This window comes from Aythya fuligula, chromosome 1 (genome assembly GCF_009819795.1).
Source record: "Aythya fuligula isolate bAytFul2 chromosome 1, bAytFul2.pri, whole genome shotgun sequence".
Classification (NCBI taxonomy): domain Eukaryota; kingdom Metazoa; phylum Chordata; class Aves; order Anseriformes; family Anatidae; genus Aythya; species Aythya fuligula.
The window spans coordinates 84,705,437-84,726,904 of record NC_045559.1 but is presented as its reverse complement, the minus strand read 5'-3'; the positions used below and the strand labels follow the sequence as shown (position 1 = coordinate 84,726,904).

The 21,468-nt window shown below is 36.6% G+C and overlaps 1 protein-coding gene across 4 annotated transcripts in view; it reads left to right on the top strand.

Annotated features, from left to right (window-relative positions):
* Window positions 1-21,468, top strand: part of STXBP5L (syntaxin binding protein 5 like) — a 193,460-nt gene that overhangs the window by 68,217 nt on the left and 103,775 nt on the right. For all 4 annotated transcript variants that reach the window (XM_032193402.1, XM_032193394.1, XM_032193386.1 and 1 more), the window contains exons 3-4: window positions 3,536-3,617; window positions 5,569-5,669. In XM_032193402.1, the coding sequence (XP_032049293.1) occupies window positions 3,536-3,617; window positions 5,569-5,669 (183 nt within the window). The remainder of the gene's footprint in view (window positions 1-3,535; window positions 3,618-5,568; window positions 5,670-21,468) is intronic.

Below are 21,468 nucleotides of genomic sequence, written 5' to 3'. Positions count from 1 at the left end.
GCTCAAAATTTGCAGAAGATGGGATAAAGTGCCAAGAACAAGTGCCAAGTCATAATATCTCTTAAGCTCCTTCTTCTGGAAGGACCTCAGCACAGCTCCCAGAATGTTTGAAAACCACCATCAGTCAGTGATAATGCTGCTGCTATTTCAGCATCAGTCCTTACTTCAGGGCAATTGGCCAGACTGAAGCAGACGGCATAATTTCTCTCTCATTTTAGTAATTTGTGAAGTATTTCAGGGTGAACACTTAAGCAAATAAATGCAAATTATTGGAGAATGCTTTGTTTGTTTGGAATACACTGAGTGAAATCATCTACTTTGTTAGGACACTTCCCAGAAAACTGATTTAGCATGATACTGATGCTGAAGGGTGATAGCTGCTTTATCAGGGCAATACTAGCATGATTTTCATTAAGGACAATCATTAACTAGTGCCATGGATCTATGTTGCATATAACGCTTAAGTTAAATCATAGAAACATAGAATGATTTGGGTTGGAATGGACCTTGAAAATCATCTAGTTCCAACCCCCAATGAATGAAAGGCTCCAGTTGGTTTGAAATCCCCAGTGGAGTTGCTTGTTCTGTTGGTTGGTTTATTGGTTTGTTGTTTGGTTTGTTTTGGCACTAGTATTGCTTCCTTTTGCCATACAACAAACAGTAGGGAACAATGTAAAAAATGAGTGCCACAGAGAATTCATTCAAAATGGACCAAGGGATTATTGTAAACCTTCAGAATGTATCATATACTACCACATAGCCTTATTGGCCATTTTAAGTAGTTTTTCTTAAATGGTGAAGAGTTTCACATTCTTTTATCAGTTTGGTAACACTGTAATCTAAAACTACCCTCTCTTAGTTTACAGCCATCATCCCTTGTCCTATAATTCCATTCCTTGACAAAGATTCCCTCCCTAGCTTTTCTGTAGGTCTCCTTTAGGTAGTGGAAGGCCACTATAAGGTCTCCCTGGAGCCTTCTCCAGGCTGAACAACCCCAACTCTCTCAGCCTGTCTTCATAGAAGAGGTCCTCCAGCCCTTTGATCATCCTCAGTACCCTCCCCTAGACTCACTCTAACAGGCCCATGTCCTTCTTGTGCTGTGGGGCCCCAGACCTGGATGCAGTACTCCAACTGGGGCCTCATGAGGTTAGAACAGAGGGGGACAATCACCTCCCTCCACCTACTGGCCACTCTGTTGATACAGCCCAGGATGCAGTTGGCCTTCTGGGCTACAAGCATGCTCACATTGAGCTTTTCATCCACCAGAACCCTCAAGTCTTTCTCTGCAGGGCTGTTCTCAATGAGTTCTTCACCCAGTCTGTACTCATGTCAGGGATTGCTCCGACTCAGGTGCAGCACTTTGGACTTGGACTTGTTGAACTTCATTAGGTTCACATGGGCCCATTCTCAAGCTTGTCCAGGTCCCTTTGGATGGCATCCCTTCTATTAACTGCACCCCTCAGCTTGGTTTCATCAGTAAACTTTCTGAGGGTGCACTCCAACCTGCTGTCTATGTCATTGATAAAGATATTCAACAGTACTGGTCCCAAGACAGACTCCTGAGGGACACCACTTGTCACCAGCCTCCACCTGGACACAGAGCCATCGACCACCACTCACTGGATGTGGCCTTCAAGCCAATTCCTTGTCCACTGAATGGTCCACCTTTCAAATCCATCTCTCTTCCTTTGTCAACTGACGCAGTCACTCCATCTCAGAAGGCCACCAGACCAACCAGTCACAATTTGCCCTTGGTGAAGCTGTGCTGGCTGTCTTGGATCACCTCCTTGTCCTGCATGTGCCTTGCCATCGCAGAAGGATCTGTTCCTTGATCTTCCCGGGCACAGAGGTAAGGCTCACTGGTCTGCAGTTCCCCGGGTCCTCCTTTCTACCGTTTTTAAAATCAGGAGCGATGTTTCCCTTTTTCCAGTCACCAGGGACTTCACCTGACTGCCTGGACTTTGCAAATGTGATGGAGAGAGGCTTGGTAACTCCATCAGCCAGTTCCCTCAAGACCCTGGGATGCCTGTCATCAGGCCCCATGGACTTGTACACGTTTTTATTTTCATCAGGTGGTCTCAAACCCGCTCTTTGTTTACAGCGGGAGGGGCTTTGCTCCCCCAGCCCTCATCTACAGGGTCAGGGACTCGAGAGACGTGGGCAGCCTGACTGGCAGTGAAGGCTGAGGCACAGAACTTGTTGAGTACCTCAGCCTTCTCCATGTCTGTTGTTACCAGTTCTCCCTTCTTGTCCATCAGAGGGAGCACACTCTCCTTGGCCTTTCTCTTCTGGCCAACGTACCTGTAGAATCCCTTCTTGTTATTCTTTGCATTCCTTGCCAAGCTCAGTTCCATCTGTGCCTTGGCTTTCCTGATCCCATCCCTGCACATCCAGACAGCATCCCTGTGCTCTTCCCAGGCCAGTTGTCCCTGCTTCCACTGCCTGTGCATTTTCTTCATGCACCTCAGTTTGACCTTGCTCAGCTTTCCTGGTTTTCTGCCCTCCCTGCTTGCTTTCTTACACAAGGGGATGGAGAGTTCTTGTGCTCCAAGGAAAACATCCAAAAGAGTTGCCAGCTCTGTTCAGCTCCTCTGTCCCTAAGAACAGTGTTTGAAGGGATCTTGTCCACTAGATCTTCAAATATGGAGGTGTTTCACCTGTTTCACTCAGCAATGTTGTTAATAATATCATATTTCATATTCCTCTCTCCTTTTGTTTTACTTATTGTTTTTGGTAATTTTCTAGATCATTAGTTTCACATTAAACTCTCTGACTCAGATGAGGAAGGCCATTATCTAAGTTAGGGAGATTGAAATTCAGTGTGCAGGGAGAAAGATCCAAAGAGAACAGGGAACAGGTAGAAATCTACATTTGTGATATATCTGGACAATCGGATGTTTCTACAAAGCAGTGCATCAATGTTAATTCTGAGTGAACTAGGTGGATTGCCACTGGGGTTTTATTCAGGCTAAGAAATGGTCTTGGTAATGTAGTTCAGAGCTAGACCTAGGTACCTCTATGTGGCACTGCATCGTACTGTGTTGATGAGACAGAGAGCAATAGTTTCATGTGAGCTTTTATGTAAGCATGAAATGACTCACTCTAAAAAGCATTTTCTCATATTATAAAAGAAAGCCTGCTATAGAACTGTACATCCTTAGTCCTAAATCATTAATTTTGTAATGTTTTCGTAAGTACAAAAATCTGATACATTCGTGTGTTTTATGAATGAATAATAAGTAAAGAGAAACTTAAGAGGTATCCTGCTGATTTTTTTGTGTTAATTCATGCATTTTATTTCACAGGGAAAAAAAGCAGGCAAGTACAAATCACTCACAGTTGCACATGTTTCAGGCTGATGGTGTTGATACTTTAATTAGAACAGTGGGAAGTCAGCATGAATTCTTTCGTTTTACAGAAAGCAAGAAGAATTGAGGTTAATTAAAGGTTAATTAGAGATTAATTGATCGTTATTTTTTTTTCCCTCTTCTGGTGATGACAGAAATGTTAGAATCCTTGACTTTAATGGCAACAGATTGGGCAGGCCTGGTGTTGATTGCTACTGCCAACATGAAAGTGGTGCTGCAGTTTTGCAGCTCCAGTTCTTAATCAATGAGGTAAGTATACATTTACTTGGATTCTTTTGCAAACGTTTAGTTCAATAAGGCAATTGGTGTATTATAATTGAGTGATACAACTTTTCTCATTGACAACTCTTGCCAACAAGTAAGTGGCATACATCCAGAGGACATTCATCATACAGATTTTTAGAAGACTATTTATGGGACCGCGTGCTGGGAAAAGTATAACGTTAATATACATCAATATAAAGTACTGAGCAAAAGCTAGTCAATACTTGAATGTGTGCAGGTAGATGTAAAACCCTTTCAATTACTGAATATGCTGCATGGTTCTGTTGCAAATAGAAGTTAATAAATGAGTTACATTTTTTTGTGGAAAGATATTGATGGTGATTGGCTAAAAGCTCAATAGCTGCAAATACACTACTATTTGCAGCAAAGATGAGCAATTGCAAAGATTATCAAATCAAGTTCAGATGACATACAGAAACAGTGAGAGATTATAGCTTGCTGTGTGCAGAATGTCTCTGGAGAAGACAATAGGCAAGAAAACTTTATGGAGCATCTAAATCTGCTCAGCTGATTTTTTTCAGAAACTCGTAACTCTGCTAAACTATGAGCTAGTATTAGTTCAGTTTTCATACATTTTCTTCCCTGCTGTAAGAAAATGCTTTTGACAGTTTCACATCCTTTTTCTACATCTTGAGGTATCAGAGCTTCTCAATTAGAGTTTCATTTATTTTTTTTCTGAACTTGTTTGGAAAAAATGCCTGAACTGCTGAAACTCAGGAATGAGGACCAAATAAATTATTTAGAGGAAGGTAAAAACAGAGAAACCAGAATCAGCTGGTCATTCATAACTAGTAAAAGCCCTAATATACAGGGTTAATTGACTTCTGTGGTGGAGATTCTGTCTCTGAGGTTGGTCCAAATTCTTTGGGAAATGAGAATTAAAGCATAGATTATGTTGTATTAGAGAAGTTTTACCTTCATAAATTGCATTTGCATACATCAGCATTGAAAAGAAGAGTTTCTGGGAATCAAAGGGAAATTTGAAATGCAAGAAGAGAACTTTATCTCCGTCAGACCATCATAGTTGTTACAAACTGATCTTTCATTTACCTCGTCAGCCTTCCCCAGGATAAAGTATTGTCTTCCATTTCAGCAGTATCTAGTTCCTCTGTGCCATAGGAGCACGTAGGGACTGATCCTTGTACCAGACCTAAATTGAGGTGTAAGTTTAGTAAACCACTGCAGCAGCAGTAAAGAGCTTCCTCAGCCGTCCGTTTTCACATGGCATCACTGTTCCATGATAAGGAGAAAGATAGAAGGAAGGAGAAAAAAGCAGTTTATTTCCAGCTGTCCCAACAGATGGAAGTCAGACATTGGATGACGTCCGTTTCTTTGGGAACAGAAGCAGAAACAGACTTGAGAATATTTCTAATCCATGACAAAGAAACCATCCTTTTGTCTACATCTCTTAGTTCTTCCTTAGTCCTCTCCCCTGCTATCTGTTTCTACTTTTTTATCTGCATCTTTTCACAGTTCCAGTTTTGAGTTTCACGTTGTCTTGATATTACTACTAAACTGTGCTTGTCACTGGCAGTTGTTTGTGTGTCCACTAAACTCTTTTTCCTGTAGTTATAACCTTCATACTTAACTTTTCAAGTAAATGCTGGCTGTCCTTTTCTTTAATCTCTATGTTTGTGTGGGAATACAGGAGAGTTCTTGTGTACAACTTTGGTTTTGCATTTTAAATTGATGGAGTTTTAATTTAACTTTGGCTGATCTTGTAATAATTGAAGTTTTTGCAATTACCAAATTTATTCCAATCAAGTATTATTTATGGTGGAATATATTTTTCTAGAAGAAAGCAACCATTTCTTATAAACTGTAGAGTTTCCTACAGATAGATCCTTGACAGTGAGGATGACTTAAGAATCCATGGAAATGTGACATGTTGTGCCATATTTTGTGTCTGCTCTAGGGTGCTTTGGTCAGTGCAAGTGCAGATGATACGCTTCATTTGTGGAATCTCAGACAGAAACGACCAGCTATCCTACATTCTCTGAAATTTAACAGAGAACGGTAAGACTATATAATGCAAAATAAACATTTCATTAAAAAAAAAAAGAACAACAAAACACTATTTCTGAGATTTCTGATAATACATGTTTGTTAGTTTGTGCTTCTAAAGGAGTATATAATTGTGTCTTGATTTTTTTTCTTCTGTTTGAATCTTTTTTTCACGGAACAAAAATTTTACTTTTTCGTCAGCCTTCTCAGAACTAGAAAAAATAGTAGTTGCTTTTTGTCACAGTGTTTTTCATTTAACCTTCTATTTGCATGAACAGTGGTGTAGTTGTGGTTTTAAAGACTAGACACAGGCACTTCACCTTTAGGCTGATCTGTTGCTTGGCACTAGCCAGAGGACCTCAACTGGCTGTATCAGAGAAACAGTTCTTCTCTCTACCTTAAAAGGATTTTATTCTTGTAAAATACTGGAAATTAAGCAGAAATAAATTGTGAATTTATGAAACTATGTAAATGTCAGATGAATCAGAGTCTGCTTTTCTAAATTTTACCTTATCAGTACCAAATTATAAAAACCCTGCTGAAAATAGATTAAATGAGTGGTTGTTATTTTCAAACAAAGTCAGAAGCTGAGCACTTTAATCTGTATTTAGTCATTCAAGTAAAGCCTGCTACAATATCATGGAGGCTGAATGCTACATTTGAATTAATGTTACAAAAAAAGTTTTGTGTTTCTGTTACAAAATTAAGTCAGTAGCCAGAAGAATAAGGTTCAGTGCATAAATGCAGCAGTTATTTTTTGTGGGTTCTTCTGTACTTCATCTTCGGGATTTTATTATTTTTTATTTGAATATGTAGCTATAATGCATAGTATGGTTCTGACAGTGACATTGTAGCTCTCTTATTCTATATGTTCAGCGTTTCTTGAGGCACAGCAGCTTTTTTAGATATTTATGTATTTACTTGTGAAGTGGTGAAAGATATCAGTACATCGTGGCTATGAAGTAATAGGTTTTGCTGCAACAAATCTAAAAATTGTTATGGAAGTAGACTTTTCCTTTGTTTGTTATTCAAATACATATAGTGTTTGCACTTAAATGTCATTAAATTGCAGATTTTGTTGTGGGAAGTATTACATAAAAGAAAATATACATCCAGATTTCAAAGAGTTTATAATCTACAGGAGAAGCATATCGAGTGGTTTGGATCTGGGTGAGGGAGGATAACAGAAATTATATGTACCTTTGCTACCTGCTTCTGGACAGTAAGCCATCGTCTTATATACAATGAAATATTTGAATCTTGGTATTCTTACCATGTGCGTAAATAATACACAGTTTGTTTTTGATAAATCTACATTTTTATATTCAAGTCTATCGTTGTCTGGTTCTTCCATTCTGCAACCTTCCATCCAAACTAAAGAATCAGTACTTAGAAGAATTCATTGTCTGTTCACCTGTTTGCCTGTCATTACTCTTCAGAGAGACTAGCATAGTATATTGGTCAGAATTTCTTGATAAAATAAGCACACACATTTGGGCTGTGCTAAGAACAAAACCTTTGTCATTACATTTAGCTAATCTTTATTTTGTTTCTGACAACCTAAAACACTGGACAAAACATTTGGACACAATTTATTTGGAATACTGAAAAACTTCATATAAAACCAAATTTTGTGGAATGGCATTTTTGAACTGAGGTTAAAAAGGATCTGGGGATATATCTATTTGTAACAAATGCATAGCTTGCTTTATTTCCTTTTATTAAAGTCCAGTCAGTTGTGAGTGGGGAAAAATAAAACACACTATTAAGTTATTTTATGCATATTTTAAGTAACTGGTACAATCGCAGCCATGTAAATAATTTTTATTTAAGCTATGAGGCAAGTATCCTGTTATACTGATATGGAACAGTGTCAAATAAATAAGTCCAGTTTTAAATCTAAAAAGAGTTCTCAATTTCTTTCAATGAAGAAATTACTCTGTAGGCAGTTCTTTTCTTCTGAGGGTTCTGTTATACTTCCATAAGTTTTTAGTTTTCTGTGTTCAGACACTTGACTCCAGGATGAAACTTCTTCAGTTTTATTATATTTTCTTTTAACATACGTGTCAATTAATTTTAATTAATTTTAATTAATTGATTTTTATCTAACTTGATTTTTCAAATTTCTAAGCTTGATTACACATTTGGTAAGTTAAATTCAACATAAGCCTCTGAGCAAGCATCAAAAAAAGTTATGTTAAAATGCTTATTTACCCTCTCATTGGAACATTTCTCTGTATATATACCTTATGGAGTTAAGTCTAAAAGAGAGCTTCCATGTTGTTGTTTTTGGTTTTTCTTTCTGAATATATTTTTTGGGTTAGAGCACAGAAGATATGAATTGTGTGATGCTCAGAGAAATATCAAATTATGGTTGTGTTAGCTATAAGAAATTTGTGGCAAAATGGATGTAAGGGGAATTTGGGAGGCTGACGAAGCAGGAAGATCAAAATTGATTTTCTTCAGGAAACTCAAAGGTCTGTCTTCAAAAATTAATGTCTTCTTAACAGTTGGAGCATTCAATTTTTTTTCATCTTCTCTTGCAGAGAAGGCTAAAGGGGAGCAAGATTTATACAAAAGAGAGAAAAATTCTTTATTTTGTCTTGTTTTAAGTTAGTAACCTAATGGATGAGTTGATTTTCATGTGTTTTTTGTTTTTTTCTTTTGTTTTGTTTTTTGAAGACGGAAGAAATGTTAGTTGGCAAATAACAGGTTTTAAAATACTGATGCGTATTTTCAGAAAACAGTACGATATCAAAAAAAAGGCCATACAGGGAAGTTTTAGACAGTCAAAAGGTAGTTCTTGCTGGAACTAATCACTTATAATTTCCCAGCTTTGTGTATCTTACCGTGGCTCCAGCGTACTTGTCCAGGTGTTTAAATGCATTGGGCCTTGTGATTTCTCACCAGATTCATGGGGCCCTGGAGAGCTTACAGATATGACAGAGTCTGAATAAAGACTGTCTATACTTTATAAACGTTTCTGTCAGATCTTGTTCTCCAGTTGTTGGCTTCTATGACAAAAGGAAAAAAAAATCCACAGTTAGTCCCCTTAATATTCATATAGAGAGAAGTCTTGTAAAAGAGTGTTATTTATCTGTGCATGAAATAGTGGAACATAGACATGAGGGGAGGGGATGGCAAAGGAAAGTACTGATATTTGTGTATAGCATAACTCCAAATTATTCTAAAATCCCAGAAATATAAGAAAATCGGGCTTCTGTATATATGGATAATTAGTGAACTTCTTTCTCAGGGGCAAGAAAAACAAGGATATTTAACCCAAAGAAAGAGAATACTTTTTTTTCTTTTCTTTTTTGTTAGTTATCTTTCTTACTATACCAACAAAATAAAAAACAGTTAAATTTGAAATGAGCAAAAATTGTGATGGAGAAAACTGATATATATGTCTTGCTTGGAAATGTAACTTTCTTGGGCCAAGGAACTGACTTTTTCATCCCCTTACTTACATAAGCATGTAACAAATTCCTGGTGATACAGCATGTAATAATTTGGGGATATTGGATATTAAACTGCATCCTTGAAATAATCCAGGAACTATTAGCTGTAGAGAGATTAGTCACTCAAGTCATAGAATTTAGCATCTATATGAAAATGGTAATGACTAATAAAGTGAGAAAAACTTGCAATGTGCATTATTGATGCATAAAGGTAATGCACTTATTTATATACTATTGTTTAACTTTAGAGAAAAAACATCAGTATGATGCCTCTTCAAATTTTTAACATAAAATAACAGTAAATATCAAGAAAAAAAAAAAAAAAAAAGTAATTTTAGATTTAGACAGCTTTTACAGGACCAAACACAGATTTATTCAGACACAAACACAGTTATTCAGATGTAGTTTACCTGTAAGAATGGAACATGTTGCTGCTTCAAATTTTATAATTTGCATGTTTCTCCACTGAGGAATTATAAAAATGGTAATTTTATGTGTATAGTGTTTTTGTCTCCTGATATGCTGTTTGTTTCAGATTTTTCTTTCTGAACAACTGACACATTTCATGAACTAGTGCTGTATAATGCACTTTTACTTAAAATACTAGTATCTGCTTATGATCAGGAAGATCATTGTATTATCTCAGAATCTCGATTAATTTGACTTAAATTAATTAGGTTTCATGTAGAACCAGTTTATTTTGAGTTTTTAAAACATTTGATGCATGAACTGTACAGCTGTTTAGATTCTGCTAGATGGATGGATGCTACTTTAATCTTTGGCCATTAGTCAGTGTGACTTCTTTTATTGCACCAGTCTTCATATTGCTGAATTGTTTAATTTGTAATTTGCTTCTGTTCACTGACATTTCAGATTGAAGGACAGCGGACAAAAATCTGCTCTTAGTAGTGTTTATGTATATGTGCGACTACTTGAGTCAAATTTCCCCAAGTATATAAGTGTATATTCCCTCTCTCACTTCTCTGAAAGTCAAAAACGTTTGTTCTTTTTTTCAGGTAACGTAGAAGTAAAGAGAAAAGACTTATGAAACACAAATACAAATCCTGTTTGCAAATAGATTTGCAGTCAACTGGTTGTCTTTTGTTTACCATGTAGCATTCAGCATTGAAACACTTAATAGTGTATGAATAATACTTCACTTAAAAAATGTCATTTTATAGCCATTAAGTCATAGTTTGTAAACTCTCCCCATTTCTTTTTCTCTCCTCTGAACTGTCGGTAAACTGTTTTGCCATTTGTGAGGGATTTATTATGTGGTATGTTCTTTGTGACAAGCAACCTCCAAGAATATTGTAGGACTGCTCAAATAATTCAGGGATATGTTGATGCAAAATTAACACTATTTACTTATCTCTGATAATTCACTGCTCCTTTGTGAAGTGTCTTTTTGTATCAAGTGTGGAAGGAACACTGAAGAATGAGGCATAATAACAAACTGATATTTTTGTTCTACAGTGTAATCTCCCGGACTTTATAGCATTTGGTACATTTTTGTCTTGTATCAACATACAACATTGTCATATTAAATTTCTCTTGCTATAGTTGGAATGTAATGCAAAACATTAAGAACCTTTAAGTAAACATAAATATAAGCAATATGTTTCAGTAGTCAGCCCCATACCAAGAAGTATAATGATAAAGCTGTTACTCAAAGACATGCTTGACTATAGCATATGGTTGATAATACATGATTTGCTGTACTGTGTACAAATAGGAAGCACAAGTAAAGCTTCTTAAACTCTGGAAACACTCCGTAAGACTCTTTTCAAAACGCTTGAAGGATAACGTGATGTTGATATTCCTTAGATTAGTCCCTCCTTTTTCTTTTGATATCATAGGAGATGCCAGATTCCTCTTCAGTGGACATTTTAGGCAAAACAAATAATTGCTACTGGAGATAGATAACCATCTAGCTGCTGTAAAGAACATTAGGATTAAGCTAAACTACCAACACCTATAATACACTTTTTTAAAAAACATATAGATCAGAGCAGACTTCAGCAAGTATGGTTTTGAATATACAACAGTTTATACACATATTAGTGCAACTGGGATGGCAGTAGTTGTAGTCTAAAAAATAAAAATTGTGAAATCCAGGTCATATAGGCTTGTGTACATTAGTTTCCCTTATAAGCACGGTTTATCTCCTGTTATTCTGAAGCTGAGCTAGTTGAGTTGTATTGTGATTGACGTGGGGGATAGCCTTCCTGTTTTTCTTATTTTAGCCAGCAATGACTGGCATGTTACAAGTGAGCTGACAGCAGTGTGTCAGTTTATGCACTGACACATTATACTTATACATAAACACAGTGTAGAAATTTTGTTGGATTTTAAAAATCCATCTCCATGCACTGTGCACTGATGCCATAACAATACCTTAAGTACTCCTCTGTAGGGGAATCAGCAGGTGACAAAGGCTATGTAACTGGCTTTGAGGCTGTGACCTGTAACGCTTTTTTCAGTATTAAGGGTATGCTGGCACAGAGAAAGAGAAGCCTCTTAAGTGGATGACTGAGAGCAACTCTCCATCAGCTTTTACTTGTTAATTATAAGTTGACAATATGCGATATTTTGCAGTATTTGAACAAGGTGATAAAGGGTATTACTGTAATGCTTGGAAGCAAAGATAAAAGATAGAGGTCATTTTGGATCAGGTGATTTTCATATATGTGTTGGTCTATATTCTTACCTGAGAACAGCTATACTGTTGCTGTATTGCAAGATACTCTTGCAGGATTTTGTATCCTGTGTCATTTGCCTCATCAAAAGGACAGGAAGAGGTTATTGAATTAATACTGGTGATAGGTTGTGCAGTCTCTGTACTACCTGAATTTGTTTACTTTTGCATTAGGGACTTGCAGGTTACTAACCTTAGATTGTGTTTCATCGGCTGTTCAAGGAACTGAATTTCTGTTGTAGCTTTCCAGCTCACAGAAAAGCGCCCCGGTTAATGTTCCATAACTGCAAACTCTGTATTTTCTACATGCTTTCAAATTAGTCGGAGGTCTGTCATCAGGCATGAAAACAGTTAGCTTTAGTGCAGTTACACAGACATGCTATACCACAAAACAAATGCGAATTGCATGATATGATGCAGCATTTAGGCGTGTAAAAGAACCACAGAATTCAAATATAAAGCAATATTTCACCATACAACCCTGTCTGCCTTTTTATACTGGGAGACGGTTTGTGGAAAGGATTATAACTTACTCAGAATGATAGGAAAAAAATGAGGAAAGCAAAAGAAGCAATGCTGTTGATTGGCATTCCCTACCATATATTAAAGAAGTTCTTAAAAAAAAAAAATCCCTTAGGCAGGTGTTTTTTTGTTGTTTGGTTGTGTGTTTGTTGGTTTTTTTTTTTTTTTTTTTTTTTTTTTTGTGTATGTGTCTGTGTGTGTCTTTTGAAATCCATATTGCCAAGTGTGAAAATAACAGAGACCTCAAACATTTAAGATGCATGTTAAATGTTTGTGGCATGATCCAGCATCAGCATTCATTGCTTTTTAAAGAATAACGCTCAGGGCTTTTAGTAAACAATTAACATTGTCTGCATGTGCTGCTTTGCATGCAATCCTTCAGGAATGGAAGCAACGCAGGATGTATGAAATTGAAATGATCTTTTTCAACACTTCCATATCCTGTGTTCCATCTGTAAGGTAGAAAATCATATTCTTTGAAGTTTAAGGCCTTACCCTTTTCATTTTAAATTGCATTCCATTTCTTCTGGTCAACTTGTGCAGATTGTCCTTATTCTGTAATATTGTGTCCCTGAGACTTCATTAGTATTAGTACCAAGATCAGTTATGAAATTACAAGGTCAGCTGTAAAACTAATTCCCTAGAATCTCTCAAATAGCCAGTAAAATACTTCCTTTTCAACATAATCAAATGGAAAATAGACATTAAAAATAGAATTTGATAGTAGTGCTTTTTATTTATTTTTAAATAATTGTTTTATTTAAAATGATATGTACTAGGTAGGTCTCCTACCATTTCCTTGTCTATTTTTTTTTTCTTCTTCTAAGGAATGAACATTCTGAAATAGCCTACCTTTTTACCATAACTTTTAAAATTTTGTCATTTAGAAACTCAAAACCATAATTAGTTTTTTCCGTTAAGTATATTTGAGCGATCTCAATTAATAACAACAACATGGTCACAGCAACAGAGAGGACAACATAGCCTAACTTTATTTCTATTGGTTTTCATTTTTTATGCTTGCCTTCCTAGACGGGATTTGTAGTGCCATCTGTGTTGGTGTTACTGCAGAGAAAGTCCTGCAAGAACTTAAACTGACTAGTTTAAAAGTATTTTTATTTCTTTATGCTTAAATATGCTCAAATTGCACCAGGTTAGACTTTAATCTAAAATGGCATCACCTTTTATTGATCAACTGGCTGTTTACTACAGAAATATGTTAACTGATATCTTCAAGAATAGCTAGACCCTACAATTACTAGCAATATTTGCTTTCTAAACTGTACATGAAAAAACAAGAACTTCTGATTACAGAACTTCTCATCATATTTTTTCATTCTAGAATATTACAAAGATCTGTGTTTATATCCACATTCAACCTTGAATTTAAGAATCTATGTCCTGTTTCTAATCATGGCTTTAACGGTCTTTCCCCAAAGTAATTTTTAGCGCAATAGGATCCTGCCAGTGTTAATATTTTGTTTCCTTCCAGTTAAAAATGTCCTTAGTTTGTTATGCCACAGTGGCTGCTTTTATACCTGTTTGCTAAACAACTTCTCTGAAGGCAAACAGAGCTGTCTAAGATATTTAAGATCTCTTTCAACACAGCTCAGTATATAATGGTTCTATTTTCACATGACTATAAAACATATAATAATAACATTAGCACACTGTATAGTAATGTGATTTGTGATAAATACTCAGAAAAGCCTCAAAACAGAAAATACAGCTATGATGTTACGTTATTTTTATATATAACTTCATATTTGTATATATGTATATAACTTCATTTTTTAAAGCATCAAATTCAGGATTTAAGGAAAATCATCACAAAATATGAATTTGACAAATGTTTTTTTTATTTCATGGTTATTAATCAATTGCAAATTAATTCACATATTGATCACATCTGCATTAAAAGCAGATTAACAGATAATAGCTGACATATATGAATTATTCCTAGAGATAACAGCTGTTTCTAATAGCAAAAGGACAAAGAAATGGAAGGATGTTATACAACCAAACACTTCTACTTTCCACTGATTGCTAAAACCATACAACATTGTCTGTACTTCCCCCCAATCCGTCCCTGGGCTATGCATTTGACATTTATTATTTTAAATAAAGCTTTTTACTTAAAATATTTTGTCAGATAGATGAATGAGTCTCAGGACTGGATCTGAGACCTTACTTTGCTGTGGGAAACATATTCAATGAAGGTTTCTAAACAAAAAGTTTCTCAGCTCTGAAACACCAAAATTATAATTTCAGGCTGTTAGTAGGTAAAATACTGTGGCTATAAATACAGTGTAGTTAAACTGTTTGACAAATGAAATTTACTGATATGAATTCACATAACATTATAAATTTGATGTGTTTGTTTATGCACATATTTGCGTGGGTGTGCATGTCTGCACATGTTCATACCCACACACATGAAATCATCGAGACCCATAGAACCGATGGAGAAAACTGAATAGCTCACACAATTACCTGATTACGTGGCAACAGTACAGGGAGTAGAGGGTCCACCATCCTGACAGACCCTCTCTTCTATTTTTTCTTCTCTTGGGTCACTCTGGATGCATTTCCTTCTAGTAGTTCTATGAGAAGACAGATATTTATTTGAAATTCTGTTCTTTAAAATATCTTTGTGAAATGTTTGTTTATTTTTTTTTTTTGTTACCTGGCCACCTCCAATTGTCTGCTTGAGTAACTTGTATGTTGGCTTCTTTCTTTAGGAAAAAATATATCATCTCTTAGCAGTAGATGTAATGTTGCTATATGCTGTAAGACTTTAAGGCATACAGTAAGCAGTGTGCTTGTTATTCCTAATGCCTTGCAAAACCAGATTTGGATAGCAAAAAATAAAATGCTTTTGCATGGCCATACATTGAACAACTGTGTTTTGAGGACTTAGTTATAACAAATGAAAAGTCTACTTTTGTAATATAAAAATACATTATAGCATAATTTCCATATGTGGATCATATATTTAATATCATACATATTCATGTTAGACAAAACCAAAAAAAGGTAGCTTTAAAAATTTAAACAAATTCAGACAGAGAATATAGGTCAGTGTGGAACAGTTTTCATTTTGTAGGAATTTTCAGCTTGTTAATATTGTTGTACAGCTACAAGAATTCTGTGTTTGTATGTTTATAAGTTTTCAAATTCATAGTCCTGTTCAAACCTATCCTTTTTGTTAGATTAGGTTTCCAGTCATATATTAAAGCAGTGAAGAACATGCAGCCACTCTGTTGCAGCAAGTCATTCGCTTCTGGGAAACTACACCAACCTTTTCCTGCTCAGGCACATGGCAGCTTTAAGCAGAATCCAATGCAATGATTTAGGATGCTTTTCCTTCTGTCACAGTAAACTCTGGGCATTACTCCAGTAAATCAGAAATAGAGCTAGTAATGTCAGTGTTCAGATTATCTCATTAAACAGTACATGAGCAGGAAGAGAAGAGAGACTACAGATTGCAGAAAAACAAGGACCACTAATCACAGAGTCCCTGTCTACTGAAGCATAACAAATGAGGACAGCTGGTCTCCAATAGGCCTACATGATTTTAATTGATGGAAGCTGTTAAGGAAAAAGATTGTGTGTACGCAGTAAAAGTATACGCACATACATGCACACACACAAATGGAAATGTAATTTTTTGTTTTACGTTGAAGTCAATTTCAGTATTTCAGTATCATCCTGATACCAGAAAGTCAATCAAAGTAGCTTGATAGATATTGCTATAAAAAAGGTTTTAAGCTCATAGTGAAAATGGTCGATACAAACACAGATTTCTGCATATATAGAAGACAAAATTCAACCTTTCCTCTTTGAGCTGAGTCTCTAATTTCGAGACTATGGAATTAGGAATAAAAAACTACACTTTTAGTTTATAGTTTGTGTGGGGTAGAAGGATGGGAGAAACTCAACCCTATTTTTGTTTCTTTTTTTTTTCTTTTTTTTTTTAATGCAACTGCTACAAAATTAATGAAAGAAATAAATCAGAAACTTTCTCTTTTGGGAACAGTATCCCTGTTTCATCTTTTGTTTTTAGGCTTTCTTTTATTGCTAAGAAGAAATACAGTGGCTATTACCATGGTCTGTATTGTCCATCATTGTCACAATGCTTGGTATTACAACTCAATTTTTATTTAACCTTCAAAGAAATTAGTGGTGGACAACTGAAGTACTATAAATAAGAAATCATGATTTCACAAGACAATAGACAAGGGAGAAATCACGTATGCTGTCTTTCCCCTGAAGAAAAAAGCAATGATCTAGTCTGTTTGCCAAGTCTGTTTTATTAATTTTTTCACTTCTCTGTTTTTGTAGAAGTTTTCTCATTTTTATTGTCTCAGGGCCATGAGCTGGCATCAGAAATAAATTGTATGCCAATGAAAATACATTTCTTTCAGCATCTTTTCCTTGCTAAGGAAGCAAGTTCCAATGCTGAAACTGCATATAATTTCCCTGTCTTTTTCCTTGGACTTGGACCAGTTTTCTTCAGTGGTCCAAGTCCATTGGTTACACCCTTTCAATCCGTTGCATTGCTGTTCTGTGATACTACAGCTCTAGCTGTGAAGAGTATGTCAATGTCATTGTCAATGATCCTGTGCCCATACGTAAGACATCGTAATGAATTTACAAGCAAAAACATAAAAGGGATTTGACAGAAGAGGGTGTCTTTGCTGTGCATTTGTCTAAGGAAGGAAAATAATCTTCTGTCGTCCTGAAGATGAAATGAATTATTAGTAGCACAGGCTACAAAAGTTGTCATCCTCTTGCACACTGGGATTTCAAGAATGAGTTTTGAATTACTCTGAAGTTCCAGGAATGCCAGTAGAAATGATGCAGTACTGCTATGGCAGAAGCTGTTGAGTTACCAAGAACGTGAATTTAGATGCCTGTATCGTATATGAAGTTATAGGGCAGCTTTCTTTGTATGTGTTATTGAACAGGACAGGATGTTTGTTTTTTTTTCATGAGGTTGTAAGGTTAGTTATAGGAATTAAAACTGATGTTAAAAAAAGGGCCTGTTGCATGCTATATACTTTGAGTGTTCCTGTAAAGGGATCATGATAACCTTGTAAGGTTTTATCTGAATACATAAATGCATTTGTTATTCAGGGGAGATCTCCAAGTTTGCAGATCTTATCTAATAACATATAATTAATCTAATTTATTTTTGAACATGCATTTTCTGATCTGTCTAGATTCTTCAAAGTTTGAGTTAACTGCTTGTAAATAATGTTAAACCATTATAAATTCTCATATAGTTGATAAAATGGTATGTCCTAAATTTGTCCTAAAACAAATATTTATGGAATGCTCTAAAATAATCATTACAGTTGTGATTGAAAACTCATTTGGAAGAGTAGCCTCTCAATTCAAGAATGGGACTAACCTTAGGCTTATAGCTATTTCATCTGTCTAGAAGTTTTGAATAGATATATACTGCCTTTGAAATAACAGCCTGATTTCATTTTGTATTTTCTTCAAGGAAAAGAAGGAAAAAGAGGAACCAAATATGCTATTAATAGTGTTCTGCTTTGTTCTCTATTTGTTAGTTTTTAACTTTTTTAAAGGGTTAATAATCAGGCACAGTTTCTGAAAATAAGGATGCTTCAGAATGCACCAGTAACATCAAAGAAAAAAGAAACCAAAATAAAGACAAAAACAGAATGTCTTGAAAAAGAAATACTTTTTCAACTTAATTTCTTAAAATTTTACTGTATTTTTTTTTTCTTTAGCTGACTCTTGTATTCCTTTTAGTTATTCTTTTAGATTGTTTAAATATAATATTTCAGGTTAAGATATAAGGGAAAATCCATATATCTTAAACACTTTGAAAGTGGCAATGGACCACTAGTCAGTTGATATGTCTAAGTAATTTGAAAAATAGTTGCATATGCTTTTTTTCTCTATCAAAACAAATAAATACATATAGCATTTATCTGTGCTATTTAAGCCTGCTTTCCTAAAATAAAATTATAGACTGTCACAATGTTTTCTCAACATTTTTTCCAACTATAATTTACAGAAACAATGTGTGTGTATGCACTGATTATATAAAGTGCATTCACAAATAGAATACTTTTTCTCAGGATATATTTGTACTGAAATATTTTAGAGATGAAATTATGATTTGTTGTACCTTAGCATTCAGTACAGAATCTTTCATCATTGAAATAGGTATCTTTTAGCAAGTTGTTCTAGTTCAAGCGGTAATTATTTTGGGGAAAACAAACAAACAAACAAACAAAAAAACAACAACTATGTGACAGTGTTAAGTAGAAGAGGGAAGCCCCAAAAGTTTATTTCTTACATTACAGTCCACGAATACTTGTAGCTAAAGTGATGTACATGTAAAATAGATGCATATAAAACTGATCTGCAAACTGAACAGATAAACTGAATTATCATAGATCCTGAACTTGAAAGGCAAAGAGGTACAGCACTAGAAAGTAGCTGTTACCACTGCTTTGATTCTGTATTTCATGTCCCCTTTTTTTGTGAAACTTTCCATTTTACTGTCCCATTCTTCAAAACATTGCTCTCCACAGATTACTTTAAAAAGCAGTAAGCGTAAGTAATGTCTTCAAGTGGTCCTACTTTTTGGGAGTAAATACTCACACTAGCTAAATGATATACATAGCGTTAATTGTAAAGTTTGTGACTTTCATTGATAAACTACAATTTATTGCTGCAGATGATTAATTAAGGAGATTTAAGTAGTAAGCAAATCCAGAAGTCACATTCAGCTCATGACTAATTTGATGGTAAAATCAAATTAGAACTAACTTCTAATTGTTACACTCATCATAAAATAGTCTTCACCCACCCAGGTCTGTCATGATCTTTAATAGTTGTGGAAACAGTATAGTCTTAAAAGAGCAAGCTGATGAGGTCTACCTTTCTTTATAGCTCAGGGAGAACAGTAGGTATCTCCAGGGTCAAAATAGCTTTTAATTAGATCCTTCAGATGATCTGCTGGAGACAGCAACTTTTCTTCAGTGTCTATAGCTTTAGCCTGGGCTTCTATTTAGGCATTTCAGGTTGGTTACAAATTAGATTGCTTCATATTTGTCTGTCTAAATGTTCTTGTGTGCATGTCATGACTTAAAGCAATAATGTCAGCTATACATTCCCGTGTGAACTGATGGAAAAGCAACATTATACTTCCTGCAAATACTGGCTAGCCAGAAGCTCCCTAAAAACACCAGTCTGCTTTCAACTACTGGAGAAGGAGGGGAACTAAATGAGCGTGGTCATCTTTGTGTGTCAGTGAGGACATTTGTCTTGGGTTTACGTGGCGATGGCTTGGTAGCAGGGGGACTGCAGGGGTGACTTCTGTGAGCAGAGCCCAGAAGCTGCCCCATGTTAGATAAGGGCAAGTTCCAGCCAGCTCCAAAAGGAATCTGACTCTGTCCAGAGCCAATGTAGTGAGCAATGTTGGTTGGGCCTCTGTGAGAGCAGATTTAAGAAAGGGAAAAAACAAACAAACAAACAAACAAAAAAAAAAAAACAAAAAAAAAAAAAAAAAAAACAAGAACTGCTGTACAACAGCATCTGGGAGAAAGGAGAACCTGCCCTGCAGACACCAAGGTCAGTGAAGGAGCCTGTGGTGTATTGGGGTGTCATTGCAAAAGGCCCTGGGCTGGACCTGTAGCCTGTGGAGAGGAGGGTACAGAGGAGCAGGATATCTGGGGGGAGCTGCCACCATGGGGGACCTGTGCTGGAGCAGTTTGCTCCTGGGGGATGGGTGGACCCTGTGGTACGGAGCCGTGTGGGAGCAGTGCTTGAAGAGCTGCTGCCTGTGGGCAGCCTCTGCAGGCTCAGTTTGGGAAGGACGGCATCCCCTGGGAGGGACCCCATGGGGATCAGGGGCAGGAAGCAACCATGAAGGAGCAGCGGAGACGAAGCGTTAGGCTCTGACCACAGACCTTATTCCCTGTTCCCCTGCACCACTTGGGGGGAGGAGGTAGAAGAGGGTGGATGGGGATGAAGGTATTTTTAGTTTGCTATTAGTTTCTCACTGTGCTAGTCTGCTAGAAATAGGTAATAAATTATATAAATCTCCTGGCACTGAGTCGGTTATAGCCCATGGCAATAATTAGTGAGTAATCTCCCTGTCCTAATCTCAACCCTTTAGCCTTCTCCTTTGAATTTTCTCCCTCTTTTCCTTTGAGGAGAGGGAGTGAGAGAGTGGTTTTGTTGGAGTTCAGCTGAGAAGCAGTGTAAATCAACCAGAACATTTTGTACATGTCTGTTCAAAAGAACCAAGAGTTTGAGGGAGGAGGAAAAAAAAGAGGTGAAGGTATGTAATTTGTGCTCCCTGGTGTAGGGAGAAGGGGATTGCATCTAAGTCATAAGGCATCCTCGGTAGCTGTAGATTCCCTTGTTGGGGTGAAGAAATTCTGTACAAATCAAGAAGGAAGGGAAGGCTTTTCTAGTGTTTGTTGTTGTTTTCTGTTGTGAATGGTCATTGAGAATCACAGAATGGTTTGGGTTGAAAGGGACCTTAAAGATCATCCAGTTCCAACCCCCCTGCCTTGGACATGGACACGTTACACTAGATCAGGTTGCCCAAAGCCCCGTTCAGCCTGGCCTTAAACAATTCCATGGATGGGGCATCCACAGCTTCTCTGGGCCACCTGTTCCTCACCATCCACATAGGAAAGAATTTGATCCTAATATCTAATCTAAATCTTGCCTCTTTTAGCTTAAAGCCATTACCCCTTGTCCTATCACTACACTCCCTGACAAGGAGTCCCTCCCCAGCTTTCCTGTAGGCCCCCTTTAGGTGCTGTAAGGCTACTATAAGGTCTCCCCAGAGCCTTCGCTTCTCCAGGCTGAACATCCCCAGCTCCCTCAGCCTGTCTTCAAAGGAGAAGTGCATCCCTCTGATAATCTTTGTGGCCCTCCTCTGGACTCGTTCTAATGTGTCCATGTCCTTCTTGTGCTGGTGGTCACAGAGCTGAATGCAGCACTCCAGGTGGGGTCTCAGAAGAGTGAAGTAGAGAGAGACAATCACCTCCCTCACACTGCTGGCCATGCTGCTTTTGATGCAGGATACAATTGGCTTTCTGGGCTGCAGATGCACACTGCTGGCTCATGA